The sequence below is a fragment of the Tasmannia lanceolata genome, unplaced genomic scaffold (genome assembly GCF_043159265.1).
Source record: "Tasmannia lanceolata isolate RefF3 unplaced genomic scaffold, GAP_Taslan_0.1 ptg000036l, whole genome shotgun sequence".
Classification (NCBI taxonomy): domain Eukaryota; kingdom Viridiplantae; phylum Streptophyta; class Magnoliopsida; order Canellales; family Winteraceae; genus Tasmannia; species Tasmannia lanceolata.
The window spans coordinates 4,728,375-4,746,920 of NW_027518713.1; the positions used below are offsets into that span (position 1 = coordinate 4,728,375).

Consider the following 18,546-nt stretch of genomic DNA (forward strand, 5'->3'; position numbering starts at 1 on the left):
AAAAGAACAGGATTCTGATCCTGCGCCCTGCAATCCACAAAGGACAGGAAAAAACATTAAATTATCAGATGCTGCATGTACGATACTTGTGGAGAGAGTAGGGGTCCTCCTATCCTGTGCATATTCCACCGACGGTGATTTGCAGAGATCCATCCTTGACTCTGAGAGGTCAGCTTCTGCATCCTGATATCGGCCATTCCTTTCTATGACTTCTGAAATTTGCACCTCTTGCTCCTCTTCAGAGAATGACTCCAATCATAGTTGTAAATTCCGTTTCGGTCGCCATTTCGTTTTGGCCACCGAAACGAAATTTCGGTGGGCTTTCGGTCATTTCGGTGCATTTCGGTCGAAACTTTTCGTTCACACAAAAAATATATTTAAAAATATGAGCAAAATCCAAAAAAATAAAAAATCAATAGAAAAAGATGAAAAACTAATAAATCCAAAATATGTGTCCCAAAAGGCATATTCATTACTTAAACACATAAAGTCTTACACAAGTCCAATTGATAGTCTGATACATAGAAAAACATAAAAAAAAAGAGATACATGAAAGTCAAACATAGACAATAGTTAGTAGCAACAACTCTCAGTCATCATAACCCGGATAATCATACTCAATGTCTTCTTCGTCGTCGTCGTCGCCGCCGTCATCACCACCTGGACCACCAGTAGGGACATCCTCTTCAAGAGGCATGAGAAAGTCGTCGTCGTCGTCCCCCGCCCCAACCACAGCAGTAGATGCTTCAAGATTTTCCCACCTAATGTCTTCCGGCGTGAATATAACATCTTCTTCTTCTGCAACCCAATCCATCATGACATCCAGATGGTCTATGCTCAAAGGGTCACTAGTGGTAGATGATTTCCTCAACAAGTCCCTGAAAAGGAAAACATTAAGTTTAATGTCAAAGGTTAAACTTAAAAGCTTAAAGTGATGAGGTGAGAGTTGAAAACATTATATTACGTTGTATACTTTTCTCAAAACTTAAGATTGTAATGGACAAACACCAAGTCATCTAATCTCTGGGTGCTCCAACCTATTTCTCTTTGCAGAGTGAATGTGTTCGAAGGTGCTCCAATTCCTTTCACACCCAGTTGCACTGCAGGTCTGACTGAGGATTCTGATCGCAAAGGTCTGTAATTCTTCCACGTCACCTCCGAATTGATTCCACCATGCAACTGTAAAGTAACAAATAGTAAAGCATTATTTATTGAGAAACTGAAAGTTAAAATGAATTATACTTAATTAAACAAACAACTCAAATATACCTGGTCCCAACTTCGTTCGGTTGCGAATTGCAAGCTTCATTCCAAACATACCCTTAGCCTCTCGATAATCCTCAATCTGATTGGTGATGAGGTCTTGTGTAGCTTCATCAGGTACCAGTCGAGTGATGCATGCCAACAAGCCTCTGGTTACTTCATTGTGCCTAGAAAAGGTAGGAGTGAAAAAGAGAGCAGGGTTAAGAAAATATCCTGCTGCATGGAGTGGACTGTGGAGTTGCCTATCCCATCTTTGGTCGATGATCCTCCAGATGGGCATGTAATCTGATTTTCTCTTCAACCTCTCCTTGATGTTCTCTTTGGCCTTATCCATGGCCTCATATAGGTAACCCATCGCCGATTTGTCCTGCCGATCTACCAAACACAGCACTCTCACTAAAGGCTCGCTGATGTTTAGAATGTACTTGCATTGGTCCCAAAAAGATTTATCCAACACAGTACTAAGTAACCCTTCACTCAGTGGGTGTTGGACAAACCTACTAGTACTATACTCATCAGACACAAACATCTGCTGAAGTGCTTTCCGATTCAATACCAGACTTTGTATGCTAATGAAATTTGTAGCAAATCTGGTTGCAGCAGGGCGGCACAACTCCTTCCCACCTGTGAACTTCTTCCTCATCAAATTCAAGAGGCTTCCATAGTTGTAGATGAACTTTGTAATCGTCCGAGCCCTCTCAATTGTGGTTGCTATGTGAGGAAATACAGTCGGTTTGCACAGATGCTCCAAGATGAGATCTAAGCAATGAGCTGCGCACAGAGTCCAGAAGAATGTACCAAACGCGGCTTCTAGTCTTTTCCCAGCAGCTTTGTAACTTGGCTCACTGTCAGTTACAAATTGCACCACATATTCCGGATTCACCTCTCCGACAATCTTTTCAAAGATATTGTATAATTCATCGGCATTCTTCACTATGCCAGATGCATCAACGGATTTGAGGAATATGACTCCTTTAGGGCAGTACACCAAAAAGTTGATTAGGGAACGTTGTTTGGTGTCTGTCCATCCATCTGCCATAATGCTACAGCCATTGTATCTCCATGACATCTTAATCTCCTCCAAGTAGTTGTTTACCTCATCCACTGTATTCTTCAAAATGGAACCCCTTAAAGCATGATAAGTAGGTGCCTTATAACCCGAACCCACGGCATTCACAGCATCAAACATAGGTTGCCAGAAAGGTGAATTGGCAACGTTGAAAGGGAGATTGGCATCGTAGCAAAGCATGCCAACCGCCATGTCTGCTCTATCCATTGTTTCTTTAGTAGCCAAAGCACTTTTAATGCTTGGCTGGGCTCCAGGGGTTGTTCGTGGTGCAAAGAAATTCCTGATCCCTCTTGTGATTCCCTTCTTCTTCCTTTTTGTACCACTCCATTCTACAAGAACTTCCTTACCTCTTCGTTGAGGCAATTGTGTGCCAATATCTTCTTCATCCTGCTCTTCTTCTTCGTCTGGTGTGCCATAAAAACCTCCAACATCTGCTCTGGATAGGCTCATCCTAGCCCTTTCTTTTCTCTTTGCATCTAAAAGTTGCTTCATTCGATATTTTACATCTTCAGTCACTTTTTTGCATGATGCTACTTCACCAGGAACAGCCGCTAAATGTTCTTTCAAGCGAGTTATACCTCCACCTGATATGACTTTGCCACAGAATATGCAAGTTACTTTATTTTTTTGACCCGGAACCAATGTACCGTAAGCCCATGCCGGGTAATCCGATCTAGCGGGTGCCGAACCAATAGAAGATGCTCTTGCAGAAGGTCCCGAACCCAACCCACTCATTCTGAAATGAAGTAGAAGAAGGGGAAAAATGAAGTAAGAAATAAAAGAAAGGAAATGGAAAGAAATAAAGAGAACCTTGAGGTTGAACTTGATTTGAAGAGAATAAGATAATATTAGCCTTCCCTCACTTGAAATTTGTAGTGTAACTTGTAAGCCTTCACTTGAAATTTGTAGTGTAACTTGTAATTTGCAAGCCTTAGGAAATAGTTCTTGTAGTTATAAGTTGAAGGTAGGCCTTCCCTTTGCTCCAAAATGGACTTGGATTGAGTTGAAGAAGAGTGTAGACTTGTAGGAAATTTATTAGAATAGATAGTGTAAGTAAAAGTAGAAAAAAGAAGGAGAATCACTTATGTGAAGGTGGAGGAGAAGAAGGTAGGGGAAATGCTATTTATAGAGTTTTTTATTGTTTGTGCAAGTAAAAATGACTAGAATACCCTTCCCAACAGCTATAAACGGTCACATTTGGAGGCTAAAATGGTCAAAAACCCAAAAGAGCCGTTACAGGGGCATTGATGTAATTTCTGCAAAAACAGTCAAACTAGCCGTTACAGCCAATTTCGGACGAAATTCAAAATTTCGTCCATTTCGGACGAAACGAAATTTTGAAGATTTCGTTTCGTTTTCGGAACGAAAATGAAATGTTTCGTCCATTCGAAACGAAACGAAATTTATAAGTATGACTCCAATAGATTCGCGCAATGAAGGAATAATCTTCGTTGACCCACAGAAGCTTCTCTGCTCTCTGTAATGACCTCCCTTGGGAGCTTACTATTGGCCAGATCCGGTCTGACTCTGGGCTCCTACCTCTATCCCATTCCTTTCCAAAGAACATCCAGCTTGAATATAGGCTCCATGGCTAGACATTTGCCTCCGCAGGCACTTAGCCAGTTCCGACGGGGAGAGGGGAAAATGGATCAAAGAGTGCGACCTGTTAGTGTTCTACTTCCGAAGAACAAATCTACTAGTTGATTTGTTCAAATCAGTACAACAAGATAGACCTAGTTCACGAACAAAAGCTGACCTGTTAGTGTTCTAGAGGATGACCATAACAGATCTTGAACTTGCGGTTGCAAATTTGCAATCACAAGAACGGATTTTAAAAGAATTTCACAGTCTGTATCACTCCAGCGTTAGTAACAGACTCTTCTAGGAGTTAAAGCAAGGTTAATATTTAGACTGATAGCCATAGGAGTTCTTCATGAAACAGCAGAAACAGATTCGACTCACAGAGCAGAACAATTCAGATATGAACAGATCTTTGCTCTTTCAACTTTGAAGTTGGCTGGCAATGTATTTTCATTCTAATGTTTAAGAGCCTTGAGCTCACATCACAGATCTAAATATGAACACTAGCAGGAAAGGGATTGCTGGTTTCGATAATGTGATGATGTCGGGACTAGCAACCAGATCCAAAGAACCAGTTCAGATCTGAACATCCAGTTAACTAAACTGAATTTCGAAATGACAATTCAATGCAGATCTTAAACTTGCATATCTGAAACTTCTTTAATGGCAATGTAGGATAAAAAAACACTTGCTTTGAGTGAGTGAACAAAGACGAATCTAATGAAAGGAAATTTCAGGGCACAAAAGAAAATTCAGAACCGGATTCATCAAGATAGAATGATTACATTCTAATGGATAAAGGAAAAGATAGAGGAGGGAACTGGAAATCTCTTAGTCCAAGGATCTTCCAATTCACCTTCCTCCATGGAGGAAAACTCCTCTCCTAGAGCTCACTAGCTCTCCACAACTCCTAAAACACTTTATCAAATGAAGAACCGCCTTAAATGTACAGCTCCCTAGACAAACTTAACCCCTATTAGTGGTGTCCAGATAGCAGCCAGCTCTTAGCCAGCTGTCATGCCAGCTATTGACAACTCATATGAGTGCTTAGATGGCACCAGAGACACATAGAAGTCAGCTGTCTTGCCAGCTCATTCACAGCTCACAACATGGTGACATGGCGTACTCCTCAACACACACAACACCTACACTCATGTACACACACTTGCTAGTAATACACACAATTAGAAGTCATGTAGTGCTTGTTCCCAATGTTTTGAAAATCAGAATCGAATCATAAATTGTAATAGGGGTCGAATCGTAAATCGTATTGTTAATCATAAGATTAATCCAGATATACATATAAAAAAATATAAATAAATAAGTGAATAATAAAATAGCAAATTATTCATTTTTCATCTTAATTCATCAATTTAAATAGAAAAATGTCATGATTAGTTATTCCATATCTTGCTACAGTAATCATCCATTTCCTATTCAAATCCTTGCATATGAGATAATAATCTTAAAAACAATAACAAGACGCAAGATCACATCAAATGACAAATGGCAATTATAAAAAACATGTAAGTCACCGATGTTGCCCTCATATAAGTAAGTCTCCCTCCTCGATGTACTTCAAAGCCCTCAAGCACATGCACTGTGCTTGAATGGGTCAAACTGGTTCGATTCATTCGAACCCCTCTTCTTTCTTTGTCTTCTTCCTTCTCACATGAGGGTTTTCGAATGAAGTGGGTCTTTGAAAAGAACATATAAAACTTCTTTTTCTGTGGGTAAGCTAGGATCGAACACCTGACCTTGGGGTGAAAGAACAAAGTCTTTACCAGCCGAGCTAGATGCTCAACCCCATTTATATATAAAACTTAATTAGGATAAATTGCATAAATTGTACTATTTACAACAGAATCGTAAGATTCAATTGAAAATCGCATGAATCATACAAATTAAGATCCAATCATGGGATTCAAATCAAATCTTATCGCAATCCATAAGATTTGATTGATAAGATTTGATTTGATTCGTAAATCATTAGATTTTCAAAACAATACTTCATCCACTCCCAAACCAAGCCTCTTTGTCTTCAATCTCTTGGAAGTCCCAAGAGTCTCTGTCTTGCCCCACTTTATTCCATGAAAAGACTGTACTCTATGTAACAAGAACTCTTCAATTGTGATTCATTCTACATCACGCAACAAGATGAGCGGCACAGAGAGAGTGCGGGAACTGGCTAACCATGCTGGCAGTAAAGGTATCCAGTCACATAATGGTCAGGCAGATCATACGGCCATCCAGACATTGGCACTCTTGCGGCTCACAAAGAATATCACCCTCACAAACATAGAGGGAGTGATTCAGATCCATAGGAGAATGAGAGTTTGCACCCTAACATTATAGTGTTGTTCAGGGGATCAAGAACATACATTTTCTAATAAAGAAAGATATCTTTCCTAGATTGAGCAACCTCATGACCTAAAAAGAACTTTACGATGCCCAAATCCTTTATCTTAAAGATATGACTAAGCTCCCATTTCGCATGGGTAATGAAAGAGGTATCGTATCCTCACCGGTGAGGATAATATCATCAACATATAACAATAAGATAGTAAGACCAAGAGTGCCATAGCGTATGAAAACAGTGAGATCCAATTAATGTTGTCGAAAACTCATGTCCCTAATCACTCTGCTAAAGCGAAGGAACATGCTCGTGGAGACTGCTTCTGACTATAAATAGAGTTAAGGAGGCAACCCTACCCATCCTCTCCAAGAACTAGTAAGCTAGGAGTTACATACACCTCCTCTATGAGGTGTACGAAGGCATTCTTCACATCAAGCTGGTGAAGAGGCCAATTCTGAATGGCGACGATCAAAATGAGAACCTAAATTAATGCCAAATCAGCCACAAGGACAAACACGGCATTGTAATCAAGACCATGTATTTGCATGAAACCACGACCAACGAGACATGCCTTATATCTCTCTACCCAGCCTTCAAGGGGATGCTTACAAGCAAAGACACATTTACATCCAATTGATTTCTTTCTATGAAAGAGAGTAACCAGATCCCAAGAGTCGTTGCATTGAAGAGCTTCCATTTCCTTAGTGATAGCCACACCAAGATGACTGTGTGTGGCATGAGCGGTGCGAGGACTAGGCTATCATCAACAGTGAGAAAGGCCCTACCTATAAAGAGGCATTGATTGATAAGACACATACTTACCAAGGGGATGAGCAGAAACACAATTGTACAACCAGGCACAAGAATCAGGTTTATGACAAGTGTGAAGAGGCTCCTTTAAAGGTGGCGTTCCCCAAATTGTTTATCGTAATAGAGAACAAGGATGCATTTGTAAAGGATTCCTTTGGGTGAAGGGAAGGCGAAATCTCTTGGAAGCTTAACTTTAGAAGAAATTTCTATGACAAAAAGCTACCAAGGGTGGCCAGGCTATTGGGAATGCTAGAGAATTGTTGTATTAAGAAGACGGGAGGAGATAAAAGGGTTTAGATCTTGTGCTCTTCTGGGGAATTTAGTGTCGAGTCATTTTATCCTCAAATTGTACCTTGTCCGACGCCTTCACAACTAGCCAAAGTATGGAGTTCTCCAGCCCCACCCACGATATGTATATTTTGCTGGACGGCCTTCCGGGACAAAATATTGATAGTAGATAACCTGTGAAACCAACATTCTAATATCGATTATTGTGCATTATGCATTGAAGCGGGAGAGACAGTGGACCATACACACACGCACGCACGCATGCGCACGCACGCATATATATATATATATATATATATATATATATATATATATAGAGAGAGAGAGAGAGAGAGAGAAGAGTTGCTACACGCTAGATTAGATAACTTATCTACTCCCTACACTTACTATAGCGCCTAAAGACTCACGGCCATTAGATGAGATATGATCCAAGCTGTTCCCTGAAAAACACAAAAACAAGTCGAAAGTAAGATAATTCAAAATCGCGTCGATAAGAAAAAGGGTTTCTCTGTCTTCAAAACCCTCGCAGCGAGGAAACCCTAAACCCTTTAGCTCTCTCGATTTGAAACTCACTCCAATTTTAAGGAACTCAGATCGGCTCGTCGCTCTTTAGTTTTTGGGTCGGATTTTTGGGAGAAGTATGCAAACACTAGAGCTCTTTTTTGTGGTTCATCTATTAGGGTTTAGGATTTTCATATTTTTTCTCTTTTTAAGGGTTTTTTATCTCATGATTCAAAATAGTGAAATGGTGATTTGATCAAAACCCTACCTCGATCTCCTATTTGAGATATAAAAAAAACCTCTATTTTATCAAAACCCTATCTCCGTTCGTGTGACTATGCTATATGTGAAGAATGTCCAGTGGGGTGTAATCTTAGGCCCGGTTTGGATTGTAGTAATTTTCTGCAAAAGTTTGGAGAAATAATTTAGGGAAATGGTGATTTTGATCCAGATGGATTCTGATTTGAAGGGATATTCATAAATTGAAGGTCTATCCAAGTTTTTTTAAAAATCATTGAAAAAATTAGTTGTTTTTTAAACAAATCAACTGTTTGTTGAAAATCTATACTCTATTTGTAAATCTTTTTGAAAATCTACTCTGTGAGAATTACTTGTTTTAAAATCTCTTGTTTTAATATCTCTGTGAAGTATTGGGCAAATCCAAATCCGAACAGAAAATCGATTGAAAATCTTTTTCAAATCCGAACAGAAAATCCTTTCTCACATTCTCAGATCCATATCACCTCTTTTTAGCTTGTTGTTATTTTGGATTTTTATAAAGGTATTAGGCCATGTTTCTGTATATTGTAGTTTGGACTCCCAGTGTAAAGTGTAATATGTAGTTTAGATTCTATTTTTGCAGAGAGAGAGAGAGAGAGATGGCTTCATCTAGCAATAGTGATGGAAGGTCAAGTGGGTTCAGAACATGGTTTTAAATTTCGACCAAAATCCGAAATTTAGGATTTCGGTCGAGACCGACACCGAAACGTACCGAAACCGAAATGGCCGAAACCTACGAAATTTCGGATATTTCGGTCGAAATTTAGGCAATTTCATCGAAATTTTGGAAAAAAATATTAATTTTTTATTCCCGTACCAAATTTCGGTAATTTCGGCCGAAATTTCAGTCCCAAAAAACGATATTTCGTGCCTCTTTACTGAATTTGGGCCGAATTTTTGGGATTTCGGCTGAAATTTCGGTTTCGGCTGGGTCTGAAATTTATGCCGAAACCGAAATTTCAAACCATGGTTCAGAACTAACCTCACTAAAATGTAAATGTGGAAGGAAAGCTTCTCTAAAGATAGCTGAGACGGATATGAACGATAACCAAGACTGCGTCTTCTACTCTTGCGCATACAATGTAAGTAAAGATTCATTAAGTGTAACTTTATTTGTGTAGGCAATTTCAAATTGCTAACGTTTCTAAAACATGAAGGACTTGGGTGAGATTTTTTCCTATAGGCCGATGATGTTTTAGACATTCGCAAATTTGGGCGCCAGAGGGAATCTAACAACCGTCTGCGAAGATTGGATGATGAGGTATCCGAATTGAAGGTGATGATGTAACACACAAAGGATCTGGTAGCCAAATTGAAGGTTTTGATGCAACACAAGAAGGAAGAGGTAGACGAATTGAAGGTCTTGATGCAACGTGCGAAAGTAGTAGAGAATGAAATGGCTGGATTAAAGGGGTTGTTGGCCTTTTATCTTCTTTTTTTTTTTTTTTGTAGCTATTCAAGTGACTTAGAAAATGACTGTCTATCAAAGGAATGTTTATTGTAGTGGTTGAATGTTTATGAATGGGTGACTTACAAAATGAAAGTCTTTCAAGGAATGTATATATCTAGCACTATTGTGAGGTTTAAATTTGCCCGTTAGAAGGATTGAATGTTTTAATTGGCATCTTTATAATAGTCCCTAGAGCAAAGTTATCATAAAGTGAGTAATAAGCCTTGTACTCACATTGTGCCTATTGAATTCTTTTTATAAAATTTCATTCTTTGATTGGGTTATAGCAGGATATGTATGATGGAGCAGTAACTAGTGTCAGAACCACAGATGGCACGTCTAGTGAGTTTCCAATTACGATAAGACTGCACGAAGGATCAGCTCTAAGCCCTTATCGTTTTACGCTAGTTATGGATGAGCTTACGGAGGGTATCTAGGATGAGGTGCCGTGGTGTATGCTATTTGCAGATGACATAGCAGTAATCGACGAAACCAAAGCAGGAGTAAATGCTAAGTTAGAGTTATTGAGAACTGCTTTAGAATCTAAAGGTTTTAGACTGAGTAGGACTAAGACAGAGTATATGAAGTGCAACTTTAGTAATGTTAGGAGGAGGGACGAGGATATAGTAAATATGACTGGACAGGAGGTACCAAAGAGGGATATCTTTCGCTATCTTGGTTCAATTCTACATAAGGAGAGATTGAAGAGAATGTTAACCATAGAATAAGAGCACGTTGGTTGAAGTGGAAGCTTGCCTCAGGAGTTCTGTGCGACCGTAAAATCCCTACCAATTTGAAGGGAAAGTTTTATAAGACAATTGTGAGGCCAGCCATGCTATACGGCTCAGAATGTTGGGCCACCAAGAAGCAGCATGTGCATAAGATGAGTTTTTTTCCCGAAAAGGATGAAGAATGTTAGTTTTCATGATCTCGATAACGATAATTATAAGAATTTTGGGAAAACGAATCAAAGGCCTTTCGTAACGTGACCTACAACCTGTGAAGCACGGGTGCTTCAAATTGCCTAAAGTACCCGTATCGGGTGCGTATCCGACACGGGTGCACTCGGGTGCGTCCCGGGTGCGTGTCGGGTGCGCACCCAATTTAAAAAAAAAAAAAAATTCCAATTTTACGGTGGGGTGCGGGTCGGGTGCGGTTGGGGTGCGCACCCCGACGCACCCGACACGGTTTTTATGTGTTTTAAAAAAAAAAAAAAAAAATACGGCTGTCAATAGCAATTTGGGGGGGGGGGGGTTTTAAGTTATATAAAAGGGTTTTTATTAAAACCCAAAACCCACCGACTCTCTCCCTCACCCTCTCTGCAACTCTCTCTCCCGTCTCTCTCTCGTCTGCAACTCTCTCTCTCTCTCTCTCTCTCTCTCTCTCTCTCTCTCTCTCTCTCTCTCTCTCTCCCGCGTCTCCTCTCTCTCTCTACGTCTCTCTCTCTGCGTCTCTCTCTCTCTCTCTCTCTCTCTCTCTCTCTCTCTCTCTGCAACTCTCCGTGAGAGATCTCTCTCGGCCCGGCCCGAGCTTCTCTCATTTTCTCCTCTCATTTTCAACTCTCCGTGAGAGATCTCTCTCGCCTCCGCCTCCTCCTCCGCCACCGTCGGTCGTCGGAGCCCTAAGCTAACCCTACAAAGGTACTCTCTCTCTCTACTTCTCTCCTCTTTTTTTTATTATTATTATCTATACTCTCTCTCTCTCTCTTTTATTTTTATTTGTGATTTGCATTATTCTATTTGTGATTTGCCCTAAAAAATAGCCTAAAGTCCTAACCGATTGTGAGTCACATAAAAATCAATTTGGAGCTCACAATCGGTTGGCATAATCTTAAAATGGAATGTGATTTTGAAGCCCTAAACTGATTTAATTTTCAGTTTGGAGGTCACAATTGGGAATTTCGGATTTAGGGCTTTGGGGCCTAAAGCCCTAAATCCCAAATTTCCAATTGTGAGCTTTCAGGCCATGTTAATTTGAGCTTGTGACATTCAATTGGGAGCCCTTTAGGGCTCAATTAGAGAGGTTAGGTCATTAGGGCTTTAGACTTGATTTATATTATTTTTCATCTGAACCATCAAATGCTAGTAGACTTGATTTATATTCTTTTATTGGTAAGAAAAGATAAATAGACATTATGATCATTAATTGTCCATAAAGCTTATCACTTATTATCTGAAAATTGCAATCTTTGCATAGTTTGGTTTCATTTTCTTGATTGGGAACGAAGATATAAGAACTGATGAGCGATCAAAACATAAAAAGCTCAACAAATGAATATATGCTCTTGGAAGATGAAAATTAGGGAATAGACTATCTTTTTGCTAGCTATTACATTGGAACAATTCAAGGAATTAGAGGACAAGTTACTCTTCATGGTTTTGCACTGTAGTATTGTGTGTGATTTTGCTTTGGTGGTTGCCAATATGGCAATATCTTTGCATGCTTGAGAAAGTTATCAATGAAATAACCTATATTCACTAATCAGCTTGGTTGGTTGGGATCATGGGTCACAAGGCTGGTGTAATTCAGTAGTTGATGTTTTTTCTTAATAATCTTCTCCCATTGTTAATTTCTAATTTTGTCTCAATACAAGTGCCACACCACCCTAATCTTGTTTCCTCTCATTCTTACTTGACTCCCAAAACTAAATTTGTGTTTGTTCTTTTAATAGAATGTCTTCATCCGGGGCTAGTAGCGCCGCCCAAGCCACAAATGCACCACCTTCTACTTCTACTGATGAAGACCTCTCGAAGCCCTTATGGAGGTATGCCACTAGATTTGATAAAGATCCGAAGGGTGGAGGGAATGTGAGATGGGAATGTAATTTTTGTCATAAGAGTTGGAATAGCTCCTACACAAGGGTTAGAGCGCACTTGTTGAAGGTATCAGGACAAGGAATCGGAGCGTGTCCTAAGGTGAAAGCAAATGACCTACTCGGAATGCAAAGGTTGGAGGAAGAATGCAAGGAGGCTATGAAGCAAAATGCTCCCAAAAGAGTGCCATTGCCGCCATCATCAAGTAGTGGATCATTGAGTTGCCCAAGTAGTATGTTTGTCCCTCCAAGTTTTGATCTAAAGAGGAGGAAGACAAGTGGTCCAAGTGGAAGTATGAGTGCTATTGAAAAGGCATTTAACATGGCGGCCCGCGATCAAGTACATGGTGAGATTGCTCGGATGTTTTACTCCGGTGGCTTGCCATTTCACCTAGCAAGGAACCCACACTATGCGAGTTCATACTCTTGTGCGGCCAACAATCAAATTTCCGGTTATTTGCCTCCGGGGTACAACTTGCTAAGAACGACTCTACTACAAAAAGAGAGGGCAAATGTTGATAGGTTGTTGCAACCCCTTAGAGAGACATGGAAGGATAAAGGGGTGAGCATTGTTAGTGATGGATGGAGTGACTCACAAAGGCGGCCTCTCATTAACTTTATGGCGGTAACCGAGGGTAGGCCTATGTTTCTCAAGGCGGTAGATTGTTCGGGGGAGACAAAGGACAAAAATTTCATTGCCAACTTGTTGAAGGAGGTAATTATGGAAGTTGGGCATGAAAATGTTGTCCAAGTAATTACCGACAACGCCGCAAATTGCAAGGCGGCCGGGCAACTTATTGAGGCACAGTTTCCTTCCATCTTTTGGACCCCATGTGTGGTGCACACCCTCAACCTTGCTTTGAAGAACATATGTGCGGCGAAGAATGTGGAAGCAAATCAAGTTACATATGACGAATGCAGTTGGATAACGGATGTTTTGGGAGATGCTAGCATCATTAAGAATTTCATAATGAATCATTCCATGAGACTAGCCATATTCAACGAGTTCAACACTTTGAAGTTGCTTGCCGTGGCAGAGACTCGATTTGCGAGTGTTATTGTTATGCTTAAGAGATTGAAACTCTTAAAGCAAGGTCTTCAAGCAATGGTTATTAGCGACAAATGGACTTGTTATAGGGAGGATGACATGGGAAAATCGAGGTTTGTAAAAGAGAAGGTGTTAGATGACATATGGTGGGATTCTATCGACTACATACTCGCATTTACATCCCCCATCTATGACATGCTTAGAGACTGTGACACGGATACGCCTTGCCTTCACTTGGTTTATGATTTGTGGGATACCATGATAGAGAAAGTAAGGGCGGCAATATATAGGAAAGAAGGAAAGAGGAAAGAAGAGGAGTCCAAATTTTTTGACGTGGTGCACGAGATTCTTGTTGCTCGTTGGAACAAGAGCAACACTCCACTTCATTGCTTGGCTCATTCATTGAATCCAAGGTTAGGTGACTTTAAATTTATTTGGATTATTAGTTATTTATGTTTATTTCCAAGTTCTAACTTTTGACTTGAAATTTGAAGCTAAATTAGTTTTTTCTTTCTTAAAGGTATTATAGTGAGCAATGGCTTAGTGAAGATTCAAGTAGGGTGCCTCCACATAAGGATGCAGAAATTTATACTGAGAGGATGAAGTGCTTCAAGAGGTACTTCACCAATTCCTCGGACCGCACAAGAGCTAATGTGGAGTTCGTGCAATTCTCCATGAAGTCCGGATTATTCAATGATGTTGATTCCATCAATGAACGGTTCACTATCAAGCCTCATGAGTGGTGGGCCATCCATGGTACATGTGCCCCTATGCTTCAAAGCATAGCTTTGAAGATTTTTATGCAACCTTCATCGTCATCTTGTGCCGAGAGGAATTGGAGCACTTACTCTTTTGTGCATTCTCTCAAGAGGAACAAGATGACTCCACAACGAGCTGAAGATTTGGTTTTCGTTCATAGCAATCTTCGGCTTCTCTCAAGACAAACTCCACAATATAAGCAAGGAGAGACAAAGATGTGGGACATAGGTGGAGATACATTTGATTCCTTCGAGGATGTAGGGGTACTTGAAGTTGCTAGTCTTTCTTTGGATGAGCCGGAGTTGGAGTCCATTGTTTTTACCGACGACGTAGAGGACGATGTTGTCGATATTGGAGCTGAAGCCTGAAGCGACTGACTTCTAGGATTGATGATGCATTGATGCTTTATGTTATTTTGGTGCTTTATGTTATTTTGGTGTTTTAATGATGAACTTAATCACGTATGAAATGAAGAGTAATATTAGAATTTTCCATTTTGGTGAATGGTGATGTTATTGTTATTTGATTGCTTTCCTATTTTTTTAAAAAAAATTTAATAAAAATTATTATTATATTCAACGCACCCGAACGCACCCGCACCCAAGTTTTTTGGAAAATCACGTACCCGCGTACCCGTGTCGTGTCGCACCCGCACCCGCACCCGTGCTTCATTGCCTACAACCAGTAAACGTGTCATGTTTGCTCCTGCATTTATGAGTGACTCACGGCAGTATATGAAGGGTTTTTTTTACGAACATTCTTTACACGCATAGAGGGTATGGGACCGAGGTAAATGAAAGCACATCCTTATTGCCAGTGGACAGAGTGGGGTGTTCATTTCTGTATAAAAAGAAGTCAGTGAAGAGGGCTCCTAACAGACGAAGCAGGAAAAAGTTTGTCTCGAGTCTGCTATCAATGCTAGAAAACTTCGATCAATCTGGGGACTCCTCATCTTCTAAAGGTGGGGAGTTTACAGATCGTCACAGTGATAGGAACCAGGCAGAATAGTAAAAAGAAAAGGAAGCGGCATGAATTATTTAGTAAGGATGAAGTGGCCCAAGAATACATCAAGCTTCAATGGAAAAAACTGCAAGAGGAGGCTAAAAGGGAAGGGAAAGGAACTGAAGGAACTCACTGGTAAGAAGTCTTTGGAAGAGGCATGCATCCTGGTCTATGAATTGCCCTACTTTAAAAAAATACAACAAGCTTTGGATGATGAGTAAATGGCAGGAGAGAATCAGAAGGAAGAAATCCCCGAGGAACCGCGTGGAAAGGCGCTTGTGGATAGTACGCCTGAGTTAGAATGTGAATCTGGGCCTTCTTGTGACTCTCTGGATGCTGAGCTTACTGTCAACATTAAATCTTGTCTTATTAGGGTTGATCACGAATCGGTGGAGGGGGATAAAGAGTTTTCGGAGGAGGAAGATAAGATGCGATCAGAAGAGTTTGAGGAAATCGCGAATATGTGGAGTATTATGGGGATTGGTTATGAAGAAAATGTGGAAGAAACTAAGAGAATGTTCTTCGATATTGAGATGCGTGATGCTGGTGTAGAAAAAAAAGGAAAGACACTGAGTAAAGGTAGCAGGGAGCTTAAGGCCCTGACTAGTTGAAGAGTCCTGGTTGTAAATATAGTTTTTACGCAATACTGATTGGGAAGAGGTTGCGAGTTTGCTATGATGGTTTATGTATCTGTGTTTAGGATTGGGTACCGATGGGACAAGGATGGCATATTAGCACTACAAGAGTGCGCTTAAGGGACCAGGGTCCTTCGCTGCTTGGGGATGTCGGTTTATCCCTTGGATTGGAATTTTCTTCTAGTCTTGATTGGGATGACATTTTAGATATGATAGTAGGTAGAGGGTTCTGTAACTGTATCTCTCGTGTGCTTGAGAGACCATGGTCTTTCACGTATCGGGACATCCTCTTCTCTTGTTTCCAATTTTGGATTGCAAGGTCGGGGCAGCATATCATGGGAATTTTTTTGGCTTTTGGTTGGGGTGTCTTTCTTATGTAATGGGGTGGGACTACTGGTCCCCAATCTCTGTATATATGCTATTATGAATAGATATGTCTTTCAAAAAAAATAAAAAATCATGAGAGATAAAAAAAACCCTTAAAAAGAGAAAAAATATGAAAACCCTAAGCCTGACGTTTTAGATATGATGGTGGGTAGAGGGTTCTGTAACTGTATCTCTTGTGTGCTTGAGAGACCTTGGTCTTTCGCGTATCAGTACATCCTCTTCCCTTGTTTCCAATTTTGGATCGCAAGGTTGGAGCATATCATGGGAATTTTTTTGGCTCTTGGTTGGGGTCTCTTTCTTATGTAATGTGGCGGGACTACTGGTCCCCAATCTCTGTACATATGCTATTATGAATAGATATGTCAATTTTAAAAAGAATCATGAGAGATAAAAAATAACCTTAAAAAATATGAAAACCCTAAACCCTAATAGATGAACCCCAAAAAAGAGCTCTAGGGTTTGCATACTTACTTCGCCCAAAAATTCGACCCAGAAAACCAAAGAGCGACAAGTGGATCTGGGTTCCAAAAAATCAGACCGAGTTTCAAATCAAGAGAGCTAAAGGGTTTAGGGTTTCCTCGCTGCGAGGGTTTTGAAGACAGAGAAACCCTCTTTTCTTATCGACGCGATTTTGTAGCTACACATACGTGTAGCTAACTTAGCTACACATACGTGTAGCTAACTTAGCTACACCGACGCCTTAAAATACAGTGGGCCCCACATTGTTTGGGCAATCCAAACCATTCATTTGATAGGCCCTCACATTGATAGAGTGTGCCCAAAAAATCAGCTCCATCGGATCATCCCAACACTACGATTTGTGGAGGAAAAAATGGACGTGTAAAAACCTTCACATACGTGTAGCTACACCTCTCTCTCTCTCTCTCTCTCTCTCTCTCTCTCTCTCTCTCTATATATATATATATATATATATATATATATATATATGAGGAAACTGTTGGTGAGCTTAAGCACACCAAACTTGCGCTTAAGCTCCCCAATCACATGGGGGCCCACTTTTCTGTGGTGATCCAAACCATTCATTTGCAAGGCCTTATGATAGATAGGGGGTGTACCAAAAATCAGCTCCATAGGATCATCCTAACCCCTCCCATTTGTGGAGGACAAAAAATGGGCAGATTTGTGTCTGTCCATTTTTGTCCTTCACAAATGGAGGGGTTAGGATGATCCTATGGAGCTGCTTTTTGGTACACCCCCCATCTATGTAAGGGACTTTCAAATGAATGCTTTGGATCATCCTAACAAAGTGGGCCCCCATGTGATTGGGCGCTTAAGCTCACCATAAGTTTGGTGAGCTTAAGCGCACCAACAGTTTCCTCTCTCTCTCTCTCTCTCTCTCTCTCTCTCTCTCTCTCTCTCTCTCTCTCTATATATATATATATATATATATATATATATATATATATATTCACCCACTTTTGCTAATTGGGGCAGCCCCTCTATTGTAAATCTGTAATTTTCGATTTAATTCAAACCGAGGCACATCCAAGCACACCCGATATGTACCCAAACCCCAAAACTAGATTTTCGTTTTGTTTGTTGTTTGGGTGCGTACCGGGATTACCCAAGGACACTCGCACCCAACACGGGTGCATGGGCCTCCGGAGAGTACCCGTACTTCTTAGATATATCCATTGTGAACTAACCAGGGAAGTATAGTGTAGAGTTTTGAAGAGATTTGTAATGGCTTAGGTTTTTCCTTCCAGGCTCATTGATCTCTTGGATTGGTAGTCATTGGATCCATGGTAGAAGAAAGGAAAGATCTTATGGAACATAACTTTACTAGCCACGATATAGGTACCATGGAAGGAAAGAAATGCTTGTGTATTTGGAGGATTTGTAAGAAGCTCTCACTTTATTTTCTTAAAGGTGACGGCTTTTAACATTTCTTGGGTAAGGATCCTTCCAGCTTCAGATTTGTATTGGCATTTAATTTGTGGGAGGAATGGAGGGAAATTTGTGCAAGCTCTAAAAAGGTGTTCTTAATGACTCGAGGCCGGGAGACACCAGATCCAGGTAAGATGAAGTTTACTTTCGATGGGTCCAATATGGGCAATTCTGGTCTAGCTAGAGTGGGAGGTTCTCTTAGAGATGAGGACGGAACCACAAGGAAGGCATTCTCGGGCCCTATTGGGATCACCGACTCAAATGAGGCGGAAGTGAGGGCGGCTCTCCAGGGTATTGGGTTGTTAGCATGGTTTAAAATTTCGGCCTAAATACCGAAATTTTGGATTTCGGCCGTCCATGTATTTCTTGTCGGCCCAGACCGACACCGAAAGTATATA

General features: G+C 40.5%; 2 protein-coding genes across 5 annotated transcripts in view; both read right to left on the reverse strand.

Annotated features, from left to right (window-relative positions):
• Positions 1 to 18,546, reverse strand: part of LOC143859735 (protein RDM16-like) — a 46,862-nt gene that overhangs the window by 15,354 nt on the left and 12,962 nt on the right. The gene's annotated exons all lie outside the window — the stretch shown is intronic.
• On the reverse strand, positions 460 to 3,022 carry LOC143859736 (uncharacterized). Of its 2 annotated transcripts, none has more exons than XM_077370393.1 (3): positions 1,270 to 3,022; positions 1,038 to 1,179; positions 460 to 878 (listed from the first exon to the last, which is right to left on the reverse strand). In XM_077370393.1, exons 1-3 carry the CDS (start codon positions 2,822 to 2,824, stop codon positions 590 to 592), a joined length of 1,986 nt encoding a protein of 661 aa, XP_077226508.1. In that variant the 5' UTR covers positions 2,825 to 3,022; the 3' UTR covers positions 460 to 589. The 2 variants fall into 2 exon arrangements, with proteins under 2 accessions (XP_077226508.1, XP_077226509.1); XM_077370394.1 differs by having other exon boundaries at positions 748 to 878; positions 965 to 1,179.

Excerpts from the sequence above, each read along its gene's own strand:
- LOC143859736 (XM_077370393.1), bottom strand. The coding sequence starts at position 2,824 with ATGAAGCAACTTTTAGATGCAAAGAGAAAAGAAAGGGCTAGGATGAGC. Across the intron at positions 1,180-1,269 it reads CCGAACGAAGTTGGGACCAG|TTGCATGGTGGAATCAATTC; the intron begins GTATATTTGAGT and ends GTTACTTTACAG. Across the intron at positions 879-1,037 it reads CACTCTGCAAAGAGAAATAG|GGACTTGTTGAGGAAATCAT; the intron begins GTTGGAGCACCC and ends TTTCCTTTTCAG.